Source organism: Macrobrachium rosenbergii, chromosome 27, assembly GCF_040412425.1.
Source record: "Macrobrachium rosenbergii isolate ZJJX-2024 chromosome 27, ASM4041242v1, whole genome shotgun sequence".
NCBI lineage: Eukaryota > Metazoa > Arthropoda > Malacostraca > Decapoda > Palaemonidae > Macrobrachium > Macrobrachium rosenbergii.
In genome coordinates, this window is record NC_089767.1 from 16429880 (window position 1) to 16444740 (window position 14861).

The window sequence follows — 14861 nt, forward strand, 5'->3', positions numbered from 1 at the left end:
ATTTTTAGTTTAGGTTATTACAATATAACTGATGTTCCGATTTCAAAATTGTGATAGCCAATGCACTCAAGTGACATAGTATTGTGTTCAACATACAGGACGTTCACAGAGAGAGCGTATCTACTGTTAACAAAAAATTTACGTGACGCATAAAATTATGGGTATTTAAAATTCAATGTGCTTTGCTTACCTGTGAAAAGTTTTTCCATTTAGTCTTGAGGAATTCCTGTGTCCATTTTTCCAATTACAAACTACATGATGAATTACTGAGAAGATAATGAACGAAAAATTCGTAAGACCCACTAAACAATCATTAAGTGTCCCGTGTTCCCATGCTTTTGCAGATGATTATGGGCCAGCCTGGTGGCGGTTCACCAAACTACACAGCGCGAGTTCATAGATAACATCTCCAATTAATGTAATTGGAAACTCTCAATGGTATTGAATTTCATTGCTTCCTTCAAGTATTGACCAGGTTGTAGCGTTGCTACCAGATAGATAAATTATTGTACAAAATGATAAAAGAACACCAAACCACATAGTACGAATACATAGAAAACATCTCCAGTTAATGTTACTAAAAAACGCTGAATGATATATTATTTGCGTCTCGTTCAAGTATACATAACAGGTTGTAGCGTTGCTACCACATACAGTAGATAAATTAGTATACAAAACGATAAAAAAAATAGTATTGTAGTCATATTTGAGAGAGAGAGAGAGAGAGAGAGAGAGAGAGAGAGAGAGAGAGAGAGAGAGAGAGAGAGGAAACGCTTGCGGTCCTCAGGGTTGGTTATACATGAAAGGCGAATTGTGCTGGAAAAGTTTGCGTATGACTTTAAACAAGTTTAAACGTTTGAATCCACTTTAAGTTGCGTATTTTTGCCCTTTCTATATTAGTAATAGAAGCGTCTGTTTACAATCAATCTTTAAAAGTTGTTGGATTTTAATTCAGTCATATTAGTGAACTTTAAATCTACAATAAACTGATGGTAATGAGTGACAGTCAAATATAACCACTAAAGAAACTGCCTGTCCCTGAATCCTGCAAATATGCAATTGCATGAAACAATAAGTAGTTTTATCACTGAAATTTGATATTGTTGTCTTAATAATAGGGTTGTAGACGAGTCTCCGAGATGGCTTGCTCAAAAGGGTTACTTGGAGGAGGCGAAGGTTGTGTTGAAGAAAGCTGCTAGGTATAACGGCTCAACCCTTCCACCACCAAATGAACTGGATAAGATCATGCAGAAGTTAGCCGCTGTAAGTCTAGCATCCCTTGAGTTCATTTCTTAAACCGAGGAACGATATAGAACAAAATACTGTTCTCCAAAGGTTACTGATCAATGTCTTTTGGTTTTTTGGCCGACTGTAACCCTAAAGCGATATATATATATATATATATATATATATATATATATATATATATATATATATATATATATATATATATTCTATTACTCAGGCCAGTTTTAAAGTTATACTTTAAAAATCAGATGATACGGATAATTTCGAATTATTATACAAGAGAAGGCATTTTGGAGTCAGTATATACTAGATTTTAAAATCACAATAAGCTTTAAGTTTTTCTTTGGAATCATTGATTAAGCAAATAGTTGTGCAAATTTATGGAACTTAAGTAATATTGGTGACTTACAGAAGAAATGTTATCATTATAATTCATAAGATTAGGTATTTTATTGTTGTATTCTAGATTAATTTAATATCACTAGGTAATTAACATGATTTCTTAACTTTTACTGTGGACTTAATCAGGATTCTGAGCAAATGTCCACCGAATCGAAAAATTCTTCCCTAGGAGGTCTAAAGCTGATATTCAGCAATAGGCCTATGGCAACCATAGTAATCATCACGCCACTGACCTGGTTTCTAATGGCAATAGTCTACCTGGGAATTCCTCTGAATGTTAACAACTTTGGTGGGTAAGTACCTACTCTCTTCATTTAGGCGTATAGTCCGTTTTTAATCAGAGAAAATGAGTTCCTCTCTTCATCGGGCAAATTTGTCTTTGGGAATACAACCGATGCCTACAATTTCCAAGATATACAAATTCACTTATTCTAGTTTCCAGAAACACATTCACTGCCTAGTGTACTAGGCTACTAAGCATGCTCAAAGTACTCCATTTGTCAGATATTCTGTGAACGTTGTCCCGTTAAATGTAAAAGATCAGTTCTTGAAGTAATAGATACAAAAAATATCATCTTTACTTACTTGTTTATAAAGAACTGATCGTTCATGCTATTATTATAGATATTTAACAAGCAGAAAAGGAAGATCTATCGCATACCCATTTAATCCACAGTAATCCATTCATTTACATGGCCTTGACTGGAGTGATGGAATTAGTCCCAACAATCGTGGGAGTGGTGTTTTCTAAGAGGTTCAGCAGGGTTCCTGTTATGTCAATTTCTTTCTTTGCTTCTGGACTGTGCTGTCTGGTGGTTATTGCAGTGACAGAAGGTTGGTGGATGATGGCTACAGTTTAATGAGTACAAAACCTTCTCTTCAGAAGGTCCTTAGAGGGATATAAAAAAAAATAGTTCCTTATACCATAATATTATAATCTTCTGTGTTCACTTATGTCTACTTCTTTTTATATTCTCATAATCTGGTCTAGGATGTTACCTGTTATTGATCTTATGTTAATTATAACCTTATTCTTCCATATAAAAGCTGTCTGATAATTCTGATATCTAATCAGTTTTGACTCAATAGAATCATACAGTAGTTTTATTAGCTTTAAATTTATGTTTTTCATGAAAACATTCTAACGAATATTATTTACAGAAATATGGTGGCTTAGGTGGATTCTCGTCATGGTAGCTATGGAAATGATCAGCACAACCTACATGGTAAATATTCATATTCAAATTTACCTTGACATTGTACTACTGTGAAGTTATGCCTAATTTTCTGTTTATTTTTACATTGTACCTACGTATGTTAAGTTTTAAAACGTGCAGGTATTTGTGTTGTAACTTGACGAAAGAACATGAACTTTGTAGCCAACTTTTCTAACAAAGGAAATGTAAATTTTCTACTTGACACAGATGAGTTATGTTTGGGCTGCAGAGTTATACCCCACAGTCATTAGGTCTAGGGGTTCGTGCAGCTGTTCTCTTGGAGGTCACTTTGGGTTTGTCATTGCACCGTTCATTACCGACTTTCTGGTAAGGATTCTTCTTTGTTCCATATCTTAATTGACATTGTTCCTCACTGAGATTATAAGAATGACTTCGTACTGTCATACACATTACGCAATATTTTGCTCATGGAATTTTCTATAGAAAATCTTCCCTAACAACAGGCAAAGCGGTTTTGGTGGCTTCCCAACATAATTCTTGGCTTGTGCGGTGTGGTAGCAGGAGCGTTAGTGTTTCTCCTACCTGAAACAAAAGACCTGAACTTATGTGAGACAATGCAAGACGTCGAGGAAAGGTGGAAAGCGAGCAAACGCAAGCATTCCTGTGACTTGCATAACCTTGAAGTTTCTTCTAATGTGAGGTCAAAAGATGACTCCTCGAGAAAAAGTGCCATTGGTGGAAACTACGAGTATCAGGAGTCCCTCCTCTGCAGTAGAACATGAAGCAGATGACAGAGTTTAGGGTGTTTGGTGAAAGAAATAAGTGCAAATGAAAAGTGTCTGAGATAATTCCTGTTTAAGATAATCGCAGGAGAGAGAGGGTTACTGGTCGAATTGGAAGGAACAGCACTTATCCATTGAAAAGCTGAATGTTGAAAATTGTGTGAGAAATGATCTGAAAGTGCCAAATTTCTGTTTTGAAAACATCAAGAAACTTATTTCAGTTTCCATGATGTTAGAGAGGGGTCTGAGAACCCAAATAATAGTGTATATAAATCATACTGTAATTTTGTATGTAAATTTTTTCTATCTTGACGAGACGGTATTTTTTTCAAATTTTCCTATTGAACTTTGTTGTATAGAATACAAATGTATTAACTTTCTTTCAACTTCAGAGTGAAACTACACAGAGGGGAGAATATGATGACCTAGCTTTAATCCGTCTAAATTCACTCATGTAGGGACCTTAAGGAATCTCAAAAAAATATAGTCACAAGGGAGAAAATATCTAGACATTTTTCCTAATTTCCTAAAATAATCTAAAGACATGTGATGCTTCATCCCAAAACAGGGCTTCATATATAATACTGAAAACAAATCTCAGTAATCAAATATAATTTTTTTTTTTTTTTTTTTTTGCAATTGGCTAGAAAGTATGCCATATGGTGCATATCAGACATGAAGACTTATTCACAGACAAGTGAACTCCATAGTATACAGTACAACCCTTAACATTCAATCATTGTTAACCCCTGAATTTCACAATCTAATAATCACTTCTTGTACTAAATATATAACTTCAATAGCAGGCCTCCATTTAAGCTTCTTACAGTTCTTGAGATACCTGATAGAACACTGTAGTGGTGGAAACCGTTGAATGGAGGTCTTTGGCAACTACATCACCTTGTTGCCTACCAAGAGAGGGATTTCACAAGTCTACATAATGTAGTCCAGTGTGACTTTAGCTTCTTTCTCGTCGGTGGATTTCGTTATTTCGGGGATTTAAGACAGCCGCTCCATTTTTTCCCAAGTCAGATTAAGTATTCTATTCATGGGCGTATCCAAAATGTGTGAGGAAATTTAAGAGGACATTTTGGCCAAAAGTAAAAGCGACCGGTAGGTATTATACATACATGCATTATATAATATATATATATATATATATATATATATATATATATATATATATATATATCTATATATATATATATATATATATATATATATATATATATATATATATATATATGTATGTATATATACATATATATACATATATATATATACATATATATTTTTCTGATTCACATCGAGACCGAACCCCGGTCTTTCAAGTAAGAGTCCAGGGCGTTAGCATTTCACCCGTGTGGATGATTGCTTACACCATGGACTCTCACTTGAAAGACTGGGCTTCAGTCAGATGTGAGTCGGAAATTTATTTCTGTGAAACAAGTTCCCATGCGTTAATTTCCATATATATATATATATATATATATATATATATATATATATATATATATATATATATATATATATGTATGTATATACATATACATATATATATATATATATATATATATATATATATATATATATATATATATATATATATATATATATATGTAAAACCAGAAGGCGTAGAAAAGGCAGCATGAAACATAATTCACTTTATTCTTATTGAGACGTTTCGAGAGCAGTGTCTCATCACCCAGGCTAAAATGAAAGATAAGATATTGATAAACAATACAGCATAACAAATTATGGAAGGCCAAATTCGACCTGGAATTATTACAATACTGCCAACTAAACCACGTTGCGCCGAACTTTGTTAAATTTAAGTTGTATCGACGCTCTCCTTATAATACCAAATTTTATCATGACTCTACCAATGCTCTGTTAACTATTGAGATTTGTACCAAAGAGAAATTTATTGCACAACATATCAAACGCATTCAATCCTTGTGCAATGAAATTCGTAACAATCTTACGCTTATTGACCTTATTATATTTAATTGGCTACTATCTAAGGACCTGAATTCCTGTATAGAAAAGGTAAAAAATACCCATAATAACAAACTAAAGAATTTAGGCATCTTTAAATCTAATTTTATAGGCAAAGGGAATAAAGTGGTGTTCAATGTCTCCAATTGCAACTTAACCAAGAAGGAGGAATTTCTTTTATCTTTTGGGTTGGATTTCTGTTTACTTAATTATAACCCCTCTTACTATGAATATTACCTGCCTTTTGAGGTGCTAAAGAACCTGCCTTTAAATGCAAATACGCCGACACTTCAAACCGAACTATCTGCTTTTGCCCACACTAATTATATCAAAGTGAAAACTAGATGGGCTCCTTTCTTTAATAAAGATTTAAACACACTTCGTAAATTGAGTAAAAAGGAAAAGACCTGATTTTTTCAAAACCAGAGAAAGAAAGGTAAAGGAATCGTTGTTCTGAACAGGGCTGGCTACATTCATAAGATGCAACATATTCTTTCGGATGACTATATTTTGGAAAATTGGTGAAAAAGATTTTAAACTCATTTTTAGAAACGAGGACAGGATCAACCGTTTTTTTTTTTTTTTTACAGCCCTAAAGGACAAGCATACAATTAATCAGGCTACTTATGACGGGCTTTTCGTCACTGGCACTTCTTTTGGTGTCATGTATGGGCTCCCGAAAATACATAAGGAAAATGTTCCTATGAGGCCAATCCTTTCGTCTTATACCACGCCTGGCTATAAAATTGCCAAATATCTGATTCCTTTATTGGAAAGCTCTTTTAATAATGAACTTAGTCTCTAATTCCTTAGAATTCAAAAATAACATTTTGTGTCAGGATTCCGATTTAGTCATGGCTAGCTTTGACATAGAATCTTTATTTACTAATATACCCATGAAGGAAACAGTTGAGTACATTATAGACACTACTTTTTACTGAGGATGAATGTGTTCACCATGGTTATGGTTTTAACCGTCATGATTTTAAGAAGTTACTGGAGTTGGCAGTGCGGGACACTGCCTTTGTTTTTAATGATGAGGTATATGTGCAAGTGGACGGTGTGGGCATGGGTAGCCCACTGAGTTGCACATTCGCTAACATTTTTATGCACAAATTTGAGAGCGACCTGCTGGACAGTTGTCCCTCTTCTTTTAAACCCATATTATATCACCGATATGTGGATGACACTTTTGTTCTTTCTAAGGACCATTTGCATTGTGATTCGCTCTTACAATACGTCAATTCTTTACATTCCAACATTAAATTTACATATGAATTAGAAAACAATATCCAACTGCCTTTCTTAGATACGATTGTCATCCATGATGACGACCGTTTTCACATGGGTATTTTTCGAAAGGCAACTTTTACAGGCCTCGGTCTTAACTTTTATAGTTTTTGTTTTTTCAATTTTAAATTAAATTCATTGTCTACTCTCCTCCACAGAGCCGTGACATTAACTTCTGATTGGAACCTTTTCCACAAAGAAATCGGAATCCTTTACGATTATTTTAGATCAAATTGTTATCCTCCTAATCTCTTTATGAAATATGTCAGGAAAACGCTGGATATTTCATTTCATCCTCCAGCAGCAATACATTTGGCCCATAAACTCAAGTTCTATATACGATTTCCCTATGTACATGACACCTCTTTCTTACCTTACTTGAGGAGAATTTTAATTAATTATTTTCCGGCTGTTGATGTCAAGTTTGTCTTAATAAATCCTAGGACTATTGGTAGTATGTTGCGTCATAAAGAGAGATTACCTCTCATAATGCAATCCGGTGTTGTCTATATATATACTTGCTGCCGATGCAATAGGTAGACTTACGTTGGCAACACTCGCCGCCTGCTCAAGGTGAGATGTGATGCACATATGGGCATTAGTTTCCGTAGAGTGTAAACTATCCAACCCAGAACTATCTACAGTTATATTAAGAATCATGGGAAATTTTGCAAAAATAATATAAATTATAAGGATTTCAAGCTATTATTATCAAGTCCATATGAGCACCGCCTTCCAGTATTAGAATCTCTAGCTATAAAGAAACTAGTTCCCACCTTAAGCAACGACTCTTCATCTGTTCCCTTGTACGTAGCTTAAACCACGCCCTTCTTGTTGTTTACTTTCGGTGCATTTTCCATACAGCAACTGAACTCCGTGGAGACAAGGAGTTTTTTTTAGCTACTCTTAACTTTAATTGTTTCGTTTTTTTTTTGAGTAATTTTTATTTCAATGTTGTATCTTGCTTTGTTTTGCTTTATTCAATGTGTTTTGCGTGTCAGCAAAAAATAACTTGTTATGCTGTATGGTTTATCAGTATTTATCTTTCATTCTAGCCTGGATGATGAGACACTGGTCTCAAAACGTCGCAGTAAGAATAAAGTTATGTTGCATGCTGACTTCTTCTGTGCCTTCTGGTTTTGTACTGCTGAGGAATAGCCTTACCGTCATGTTGAATTATATATATATTATATATGTATTGTTACGTGGGTCGGTCGGTTAATTAATTTATTACTTATTTCATTGGATTTACAATCACCTTGCTTTACCTAAGACCCACGTAATTCTGTCAATTAAGGCCAAAATTAAAGCTCTAAAGGATAGATACTGAAAAGATTAGGTCGCCAGCTGAAGCTAGTATAACAGAAAATAGACGTTTATTATATAACCAAGTGAGTTAATTCAGCAAACTTACTGGAAAACTAGTTTCAACAAAAGTAAAATAAAAGGAAATGGATTATTTACAGGAGCCAACAGCAGCTCAGAATATTAGTCCTAATCATGACAAAATGCCTCAATACTAAATAGTAATTATCGCAACAGATTTAATAAACCTCTTCAAACGTTTTTATAAGGCAGTTTGAGTGCAGTGAATGTCGAAATGAGGCTTCTTTGCACTGATGATGTGGATTCTGCTCCAAGCAAGAGGAATTGTCCAGGCTCAAGGTGTACACACTTCTGGAAAAGACTTATCCAGATAACAGTCTTGCACTACAGAAACTCTCACTCATAATTACTTAATCACAAGGGATGAATCTTATATCAAGAGAATCTTATATCAAGAATAGTACTTCTAACAGCATGGAGGATAAGTTATGTGATTTCACTAGACAACAATAATTGTACTTAATATGTGACTTCAAAAATGGGATATGCTTTACTAGTAGTTTTTAGTCAGGGTCTGTTTAAGAGATGAAAATATGAACAAGGAAAAAATGAGTTTCAGTTGAAGGAAAAGAGAACTGGGAGTAATTTTCATAATCAGACTCACCACTGGGTGAGATAATGCAGTGATCAGTTGCATTAAGATTCCTTGGTACGTTGAAATAACCATTTTCTCCCACGTGTTAATGACAAAGGGGAGAGACTAAAGCGTGCTTAGAGAGATATCTGAGCATGTCCTAATCGTAGGATATCTGCACTGAGAACGATCATATGTGGGTGGCTTTTGGCTGCTTGCTTCAGACTCCTCCCACCAAGCGAACTTTGGCTTGGGCACAGTCTGGTCTGAAAAGGACAAAAAACTCACCACCACACTGGTCAAAGGGGACTAAGCTTTAGGAACAGTATAACTAAGGTCTGTCCTAGCAAAACCTATCCCTCATTTACGGCCCTCTGAGCTAAAATTCTCACATGTCAACGAGTTGCCTACGATAGTTTGAAAACAACGCCTAGGTTCCCCACCTTGACTCCCTCTTATGCGAGCAGCCTACATTGTCTGCCTTTACTTAAATCAAGCTAATTTATTATTCTACTAAGAGGCAAGAAAGGGAGGTTGAACAGCAAATATTTAACACACATATATATATATATATATATATATATATATATATATATATATATATATATATATATACACACATACATACATACATATATACAGTAAACCCTCCTTATTCGCATTCTCACGATGCGGACTCACATATTCATGGATTTCTCTGTGGAACATATCTACCCATTATTAGCAGAAAATTCGCCCGTTCGTGTATTTTTCACTGAGAAATATTCACTAATTACTGTATTTTCATATAATTTTCATGACTGAATGCACTTCGTGTGACAAAACTATTAAAATACTCAGGTATAAGCATTTTTAGAGGTTTTCTTGTGTTTAAACTATCAAAATAGCCAGTTCTAAGTGTTTTTAGAGGGTTTAAGTATTCATAGGTTTTAGCTATTCGAGACCGTCTGGTATGCATCCTGTTCCTAATACAGAGTCCCTTTACTATATATATATATATATATATATATATATATATATATATATATATATATATATATATATATATGTATATATATATATATATATATATATATATATATATATATATATATATATATATATATATATATTTCCTCTTAAGTATACCATTTTCCTTAGAGTGTAGTGTTTCCAAAAGCCATTAGCCCCTGGTACTTAGCCCAATTCAGTCCGAGAAGTGGTTGTTTGTCCCCAATGAGAACTACCCTAGTATATATACTATATATACTAACATACATCTATATATATAGCCCCTATTGTTAGATGAAAGCACCAAGTTCGATTTTGGTCAGTAAGGAAGCGATTGAGGCCTCATTCCTGAAAGATCCACTTTCCCCTCAGCAAGCAGTGAATTAATTATATTTGTAGTGGGTTTCAGCTATGATGGAGAAGGCAGGGGACAAGCAACCACTTCTTGGACTGAATTGGGCTAAGCACCAGGAGGCCCCTTGTTTTGGAGACACTTCCATTGTTAGTCTTCTCAGGGTCACCGAGTCTCATTTTGGTTAGTTATAGAACTGGTTGAGCTGTCTAACCTGGAAACTTCTTATATAAGGAACCACATTATCAAATGTAAAAGTACCATGAAATACAAAGATTTTAAAATTATTGGCCAAACAAAGAACTCTAAACAACCATTCCTCTGCTGTCCCGTTGTTTTTGGCCTAAATTTTCTGTCAGTCTTTGTACCGCTTGAGTTGTTTACTTTTAGTGTGTTTTTATCTTTGATGCTGAAAGGTTGGTTGTGTGCAGCTGTCTTCAGCTGTAGTTTTATGAGATAATTTTTGCTTTTTATTGTATGTGACTTTTTTTATATATAATTTGCCGAGATATTTAAATGTTCGTTTCGTTTTTATAAATTTTTTTTTTTTTGTACCTATATTCTCAGTTTTAATCAAGTGTGCATGTAATTTAAGTCTGTGAGTTGTAATTTTACCATTAAAATTGTTTTAGCTTTTCAACTACTGGATTTTATAATCAGCTCTTATTTTATGTTAACATATTATATTTTATTTTGTAGAAAATCCTGAAGATGTGGCGATGTTGTCACGAAACGTAGGATTAAAACAAACTGCGTATCGCATCGTATTCCTGCCCTTTATCTGCTTCATCGTATGAATGAGCGCCTCGCGCGTCTGATCTGTGTTCTATATATATATATATATATATATATATATATATATATATATATATATATATATATATATATATATATATATATATACATACATACATACATACATACACACTGATTACGGAACTTCCCTCCGACAGCTGGTAGACACTCTCTCTCTCTCTCTCTCTCTCTCTCTCTCTCTCTCTCTCCATTTGTTTCTTATGGCATATATCCTAGAATGCTGTTTTGTTCATTCTCTGTAGAAAACTTGAGTGTTCCATCTGTAAAGTAAACCTTCCATCTCCAGTTAATGTAAACGGTGATTTGACCGTTCTGTAATACAATGAAAACATTCTAATAATTTTGATTAAGACGGAAGTCTTAAAAACTGCGAGTTATCTCGACTGTTGCAAAAAGCTTTTTCCCCCGTAGGGGCGGTAGTGACTTCAGTGTACCTCACGCAGTGCACTGTAAGCATTACTGTAGGTTCTTTGCAGCGTTCCTTCGGCCCCTAGCTGCAACCCCTTTCATTCCTTTTACTGTGCCAACATCCATATTCTCTTTCCTCCATCTTTCTTTCCAACCTCTCCTAACAATTGTTTCATAGTGCAAGTGCGAGGCTTTCCTCTTGTCACACCTTGAGAACCTTGTTACTCTCAATTTTCCATTGAACGGTGAATGACCTCAGAGGTCCCAGCGCTTGCCCTTGGGCCTAAATTCTGTATTCCTTCCTTCTTTCCTTACAAAAGCTTTGCCTTCATTCCAGAATGCTGTCATAATCACGTGGTCTGGTCGCCTCTTCCATAAGTGATTTAAGAATCTTGATTTAGAAGCTTTGATCTTGCAAGGAAATGATTTTTTGTGGGTTTCTTGTTCTCATTTTCCTAGACCCATTCCTTAAGTTACCAGTGGCATACGTCTAAATTGTAATCACTAAGTCATGCTTTCTTAAACAAAAAGACTGGTGGCAGGAAACTCTATAATAATAAAATTATATGTCCTTATTCTGTTCTCGTATTTCAGTTGTCAGTGAAATTACCGACAATAAATCACTTTTGTAAAGTAACAGAACACTATTGCTACCTCTGAGTAACCAAGACGATAATGCTCCGCTTGAAGAGGTTGTAAATACCTATCAATGGCAAAATATATGCTCGCTGTACTTCGATTACAGGAACTACAAAGCTTCGTTCATGAATAATTGTCCATTCATATTCTAGAAGCGAAGTGCAGAATGTATTCTTTCATAATGAAGAGAATCCGCCCTTTATCTTCAGTACAAAGACATACAATCAATGTCCTGATAAAGACAATACCCTTAAGAAGAATCAGTATATCATTCTTCGTCTTCGCAAAAATCCTTCACGGATAACTGGGCCAATACACTGCGTCAAGTAAAATGATTAACAATAGAACTGCCATGATCGCCAATGGAACTCCATTGTATGGAAATGAGATAATGAGAAGTGCGGAAAGTAATGATTCTTTCTAAATGAGCTGCACTTCGTTGCTTCAATACGTTAATCTGGTTCGCGAAACTGCAGAATGTAATCAATCTTTTTTCTTTGTCTCTTACGCTCTGCGGAGGACCTCGTTTCCGAATGAGTTAGGATTTAAAGATATTTTTCACAATCGAAGTTTTGCAAAGGATAATACAACTGTCTTGTAAGATTTAATGAGAATTTTTTGACAAAAAAAGTTTTAATAGGATAAAACAACTCTCTCATAAGATTAAAAGATTTTTTTCATAATAAAAGTTTTAAAAGGATAAAACAACCCTCTCAAAAGATTTAATGATTTTTTTTCACAAAGTTATAATAGGATAAAACAACCCTCTCATAAGATTTAATGATTTTTTTTCACAAAGTTATAATAGGATAAAACAACCCTCTCATAAGATTTAATGATTTTTTTTCAAAGTGGTTATAATAGGATAAAACAACCCTCTCATAAGATTTAATGATTTTTTTTTTCACAATAAAAGCTTTAAAAGGATAAAACAACCCTCTCATAAGATTTAATGATTTTTTTCACAATAAAAGTTTTAAAAGGATAAAATAACCCTCTCATAAGATTTAATGATTTTTTTCACAATAAAAGTTTTAATCGGATAAAACAACCCTCTCATAAGATTTAATGATTTTTTCACAATAAAAGTTTTAAAAGGATAAAACAGCCTTCGCATAAGATTTAATGATTTTTTTCACAATAAAAGTTTTAAAAGGATAAAATAACCCTCTCATTTAATGATTTTTCAATAAAAGATTTTTCAAAACAATTAAATTTAATGTTTTTTCAAATAAAAATTTTAATAAAACAACCCTCTCATAAGATTTAATGATTTTTTCATAATAAAAGTTTTAAAAGGATAAAACAGCCCTCTCATAAGATTTCATGATTTTTTTACAATAAAAGTTTTAAAAGGATAAAATAACCCTCTCATAAGATTTAATTATTTTTTTTCACAATAAAAGTTTTAAAAGGATAAAACAACCCTCTCATAAAATTTATCGATATTTTCACAATAAAAGTTTTAAAAGGATAAAACAACCCTCTCATAAGATTTAATGATTTTTTTTCACAATAAAAGTTTTAAAAGGATAAAACAGCCCTCTCATAAGATTTATTGATTTTTTTCACAATAAAAGTTTTAAAAAGATAAAACAACCCTCTCGTAAGATTTAATGATTTTTTTCACAATAAAAGTTTTAAAAGGATAAAACAACCCTCCCTCTCATAAGATTTAATGATTTTTTTCATAATAAAAGTTTTAAAACGATAAAACAACCCTCTCATAAGATTTAGTGATTTTTTTCACAATAAAAGTTTTAAAAGGATAAAACAACCCTCTCACAAGATTTAATGATTTTTTCACAATAAAAGTTTTAAAATGATAAAACAACCCTCGCATAAGATTAAATGATTTTTTTCACAATAAAAGTTTTAAAAGGATAAAACAACCCTCTCATAAGATTTAATTATTTTTTTCACAATAAAAGTTTTAAAGGATAAAACAACCCTCTCATAAGATTTAATGATTTTTTTCACAATAAAAGTTTTAAAAGATAAAACAACCCTCCCTCCCACAAGATTTCATTATTTTTTTACAATAAAAGTTTTAAAAGGATAAAATAACCCTTCTCATATGATTTAATGATCCTTTTTCACAATAAAAGTTTTAAAAGGATAAAACAACCCTCTCATCAAGATTCAATGATTTTTTTCACAATAAAAATTTTAAAAGATAAAACAACCCTCCCTCTCATAAGATTTCATGATTTTTTTTACAATAAAAGTTTTAAAAGGATAAAATAACCCTCTCATAAGATTTAATGATTCTTTTTCACAATAAAAGTTTTTAAAGGATAAAACAACCCTCTCATAAGATTTAATGATATTTTTTTCGTAATAAAAGTTTTAAAAGTATAATACAAGTCTATAAGATTTAAAGATATTTTTTTTTATAATAAAAGTTTTAAAAAGGTAATACAACTCTCTTATATGATTTAAAGAATTTTTTTTTACTATAAAGGTTTGAAAATTGGTGACCAGTTTTGTGACCAACACTTTAAGAAAACTAGAAGCTGTAGTTAAGTATACCTTAGTTTAACCAGACCACTGAACTGATTAACAGCTCTCCTAGGGCTGGCCCGAAGGATTAGATTTATTTTACGTGGCTAAGAACCAATTGGTTTCCTAGCAACGGGACCTACAGCTTATTGTGGAATCCGAACCACATTATAGCGAGAAATTAATTTCTATCATCAGAAATAAATTCCTCTTATTCTTCATTGGCCGGTCGGAATTCGAACTCGCGGTCAGCAGAGTGCTAGCTGAGAACGGAACCCACTCCCCCAACGAGGATC

General features: G+C 33.3%; 3 protein-coding genes across 4 annotated transcripts in view; 2 read left to right on the plus strand and 1 right to left on the minus strand.

Annotated features, from left to right (window-relative positions):
• The window catches only part of LOC136853437 (probable glutamate receptor), a 69948-nt gene extending 69452 nt beyond the window's left edge, over window positions 1–496 (minus strand). Inside the window, exon 1 of one of the 2 annotated variants that reach the window (XM_067129003.1) lies at window positions 191–496. Coding sequence is in view for 1 of the 2 variants with exons in the window: in XM_067129004.1 (XP_066985105.1) it covers window positions 191–209 (19 nt within the window). In the remaining variant the exon portion in view is untranslated. The remainder of the gene's footprint in view (window positions 1–190) is intronic. The other variant, XM_067129004.1, reaches the window with a different exon arrangement.
• Window positions 1–1249, plus strand: part of LOC136853440 (solute carrier family 22 member 20-like) — a 26323-nt gene extending 25074 nt beyond the window's left edge. Inside the window, exon 8 of the mRNA XM_067129006.1 lies at window positions 1119–1249. Within this exon, the coding sequence (XP_066985107.1) occupies window positions 1119–1126 (8 nt within the window). The 3' untranslated portion in view covers window positions 1127–1249. The remainder of the gene's footprint in view (window positions 1–1118) is intronic.
• Window positions 1125–3925, plus strand: LOC136853438 (solute carrier family 22 member 3-like). Its single transcript, XM_067129005.1, has 6 exons — window positions 1125–1263; window positions 1820–1943; window positions 2327–2484; window positions 2812–2876; window positions 3075–3194; window positions 3332–3925. Exons 2-6 carry the CDS (start codon window positions 1852–1854, stop codon window positions 3608–3610), a joined length of 714 nt encoding a protein of 237 aa, XP_066985106.1. The 5' UTR covers window positions 1125–1263; window positions 1820–1851; the 3' UTR covers window positions 3611–3925.
• The last annotated feature ends 10936 nt before the right edge of the window (window positions 3926–14861 follow it).

Coding starts and splice junctions, on each gene's coding strand:
- LOC136853438 (XM_067129005.1), top strand. CDS start 1,852: ATGGCAACCATAGTAATCATCACGCCACTGACCTGGTTTCTAATGGCA. Junction 1,944..2,326: donor AATGTTAACAACTTTGGTGG/GTAAGTACCTAC, acceptor TTTAATCCACAG/TAATCCATTCATTTACATGG. Junction 3,195..3,331: donor CGTTCATTACCGACTTTCTG/GTAAGGATTCTT, acceptor CCCTAACAACAG/GCAAAGCGGTTTTGGTGGCT.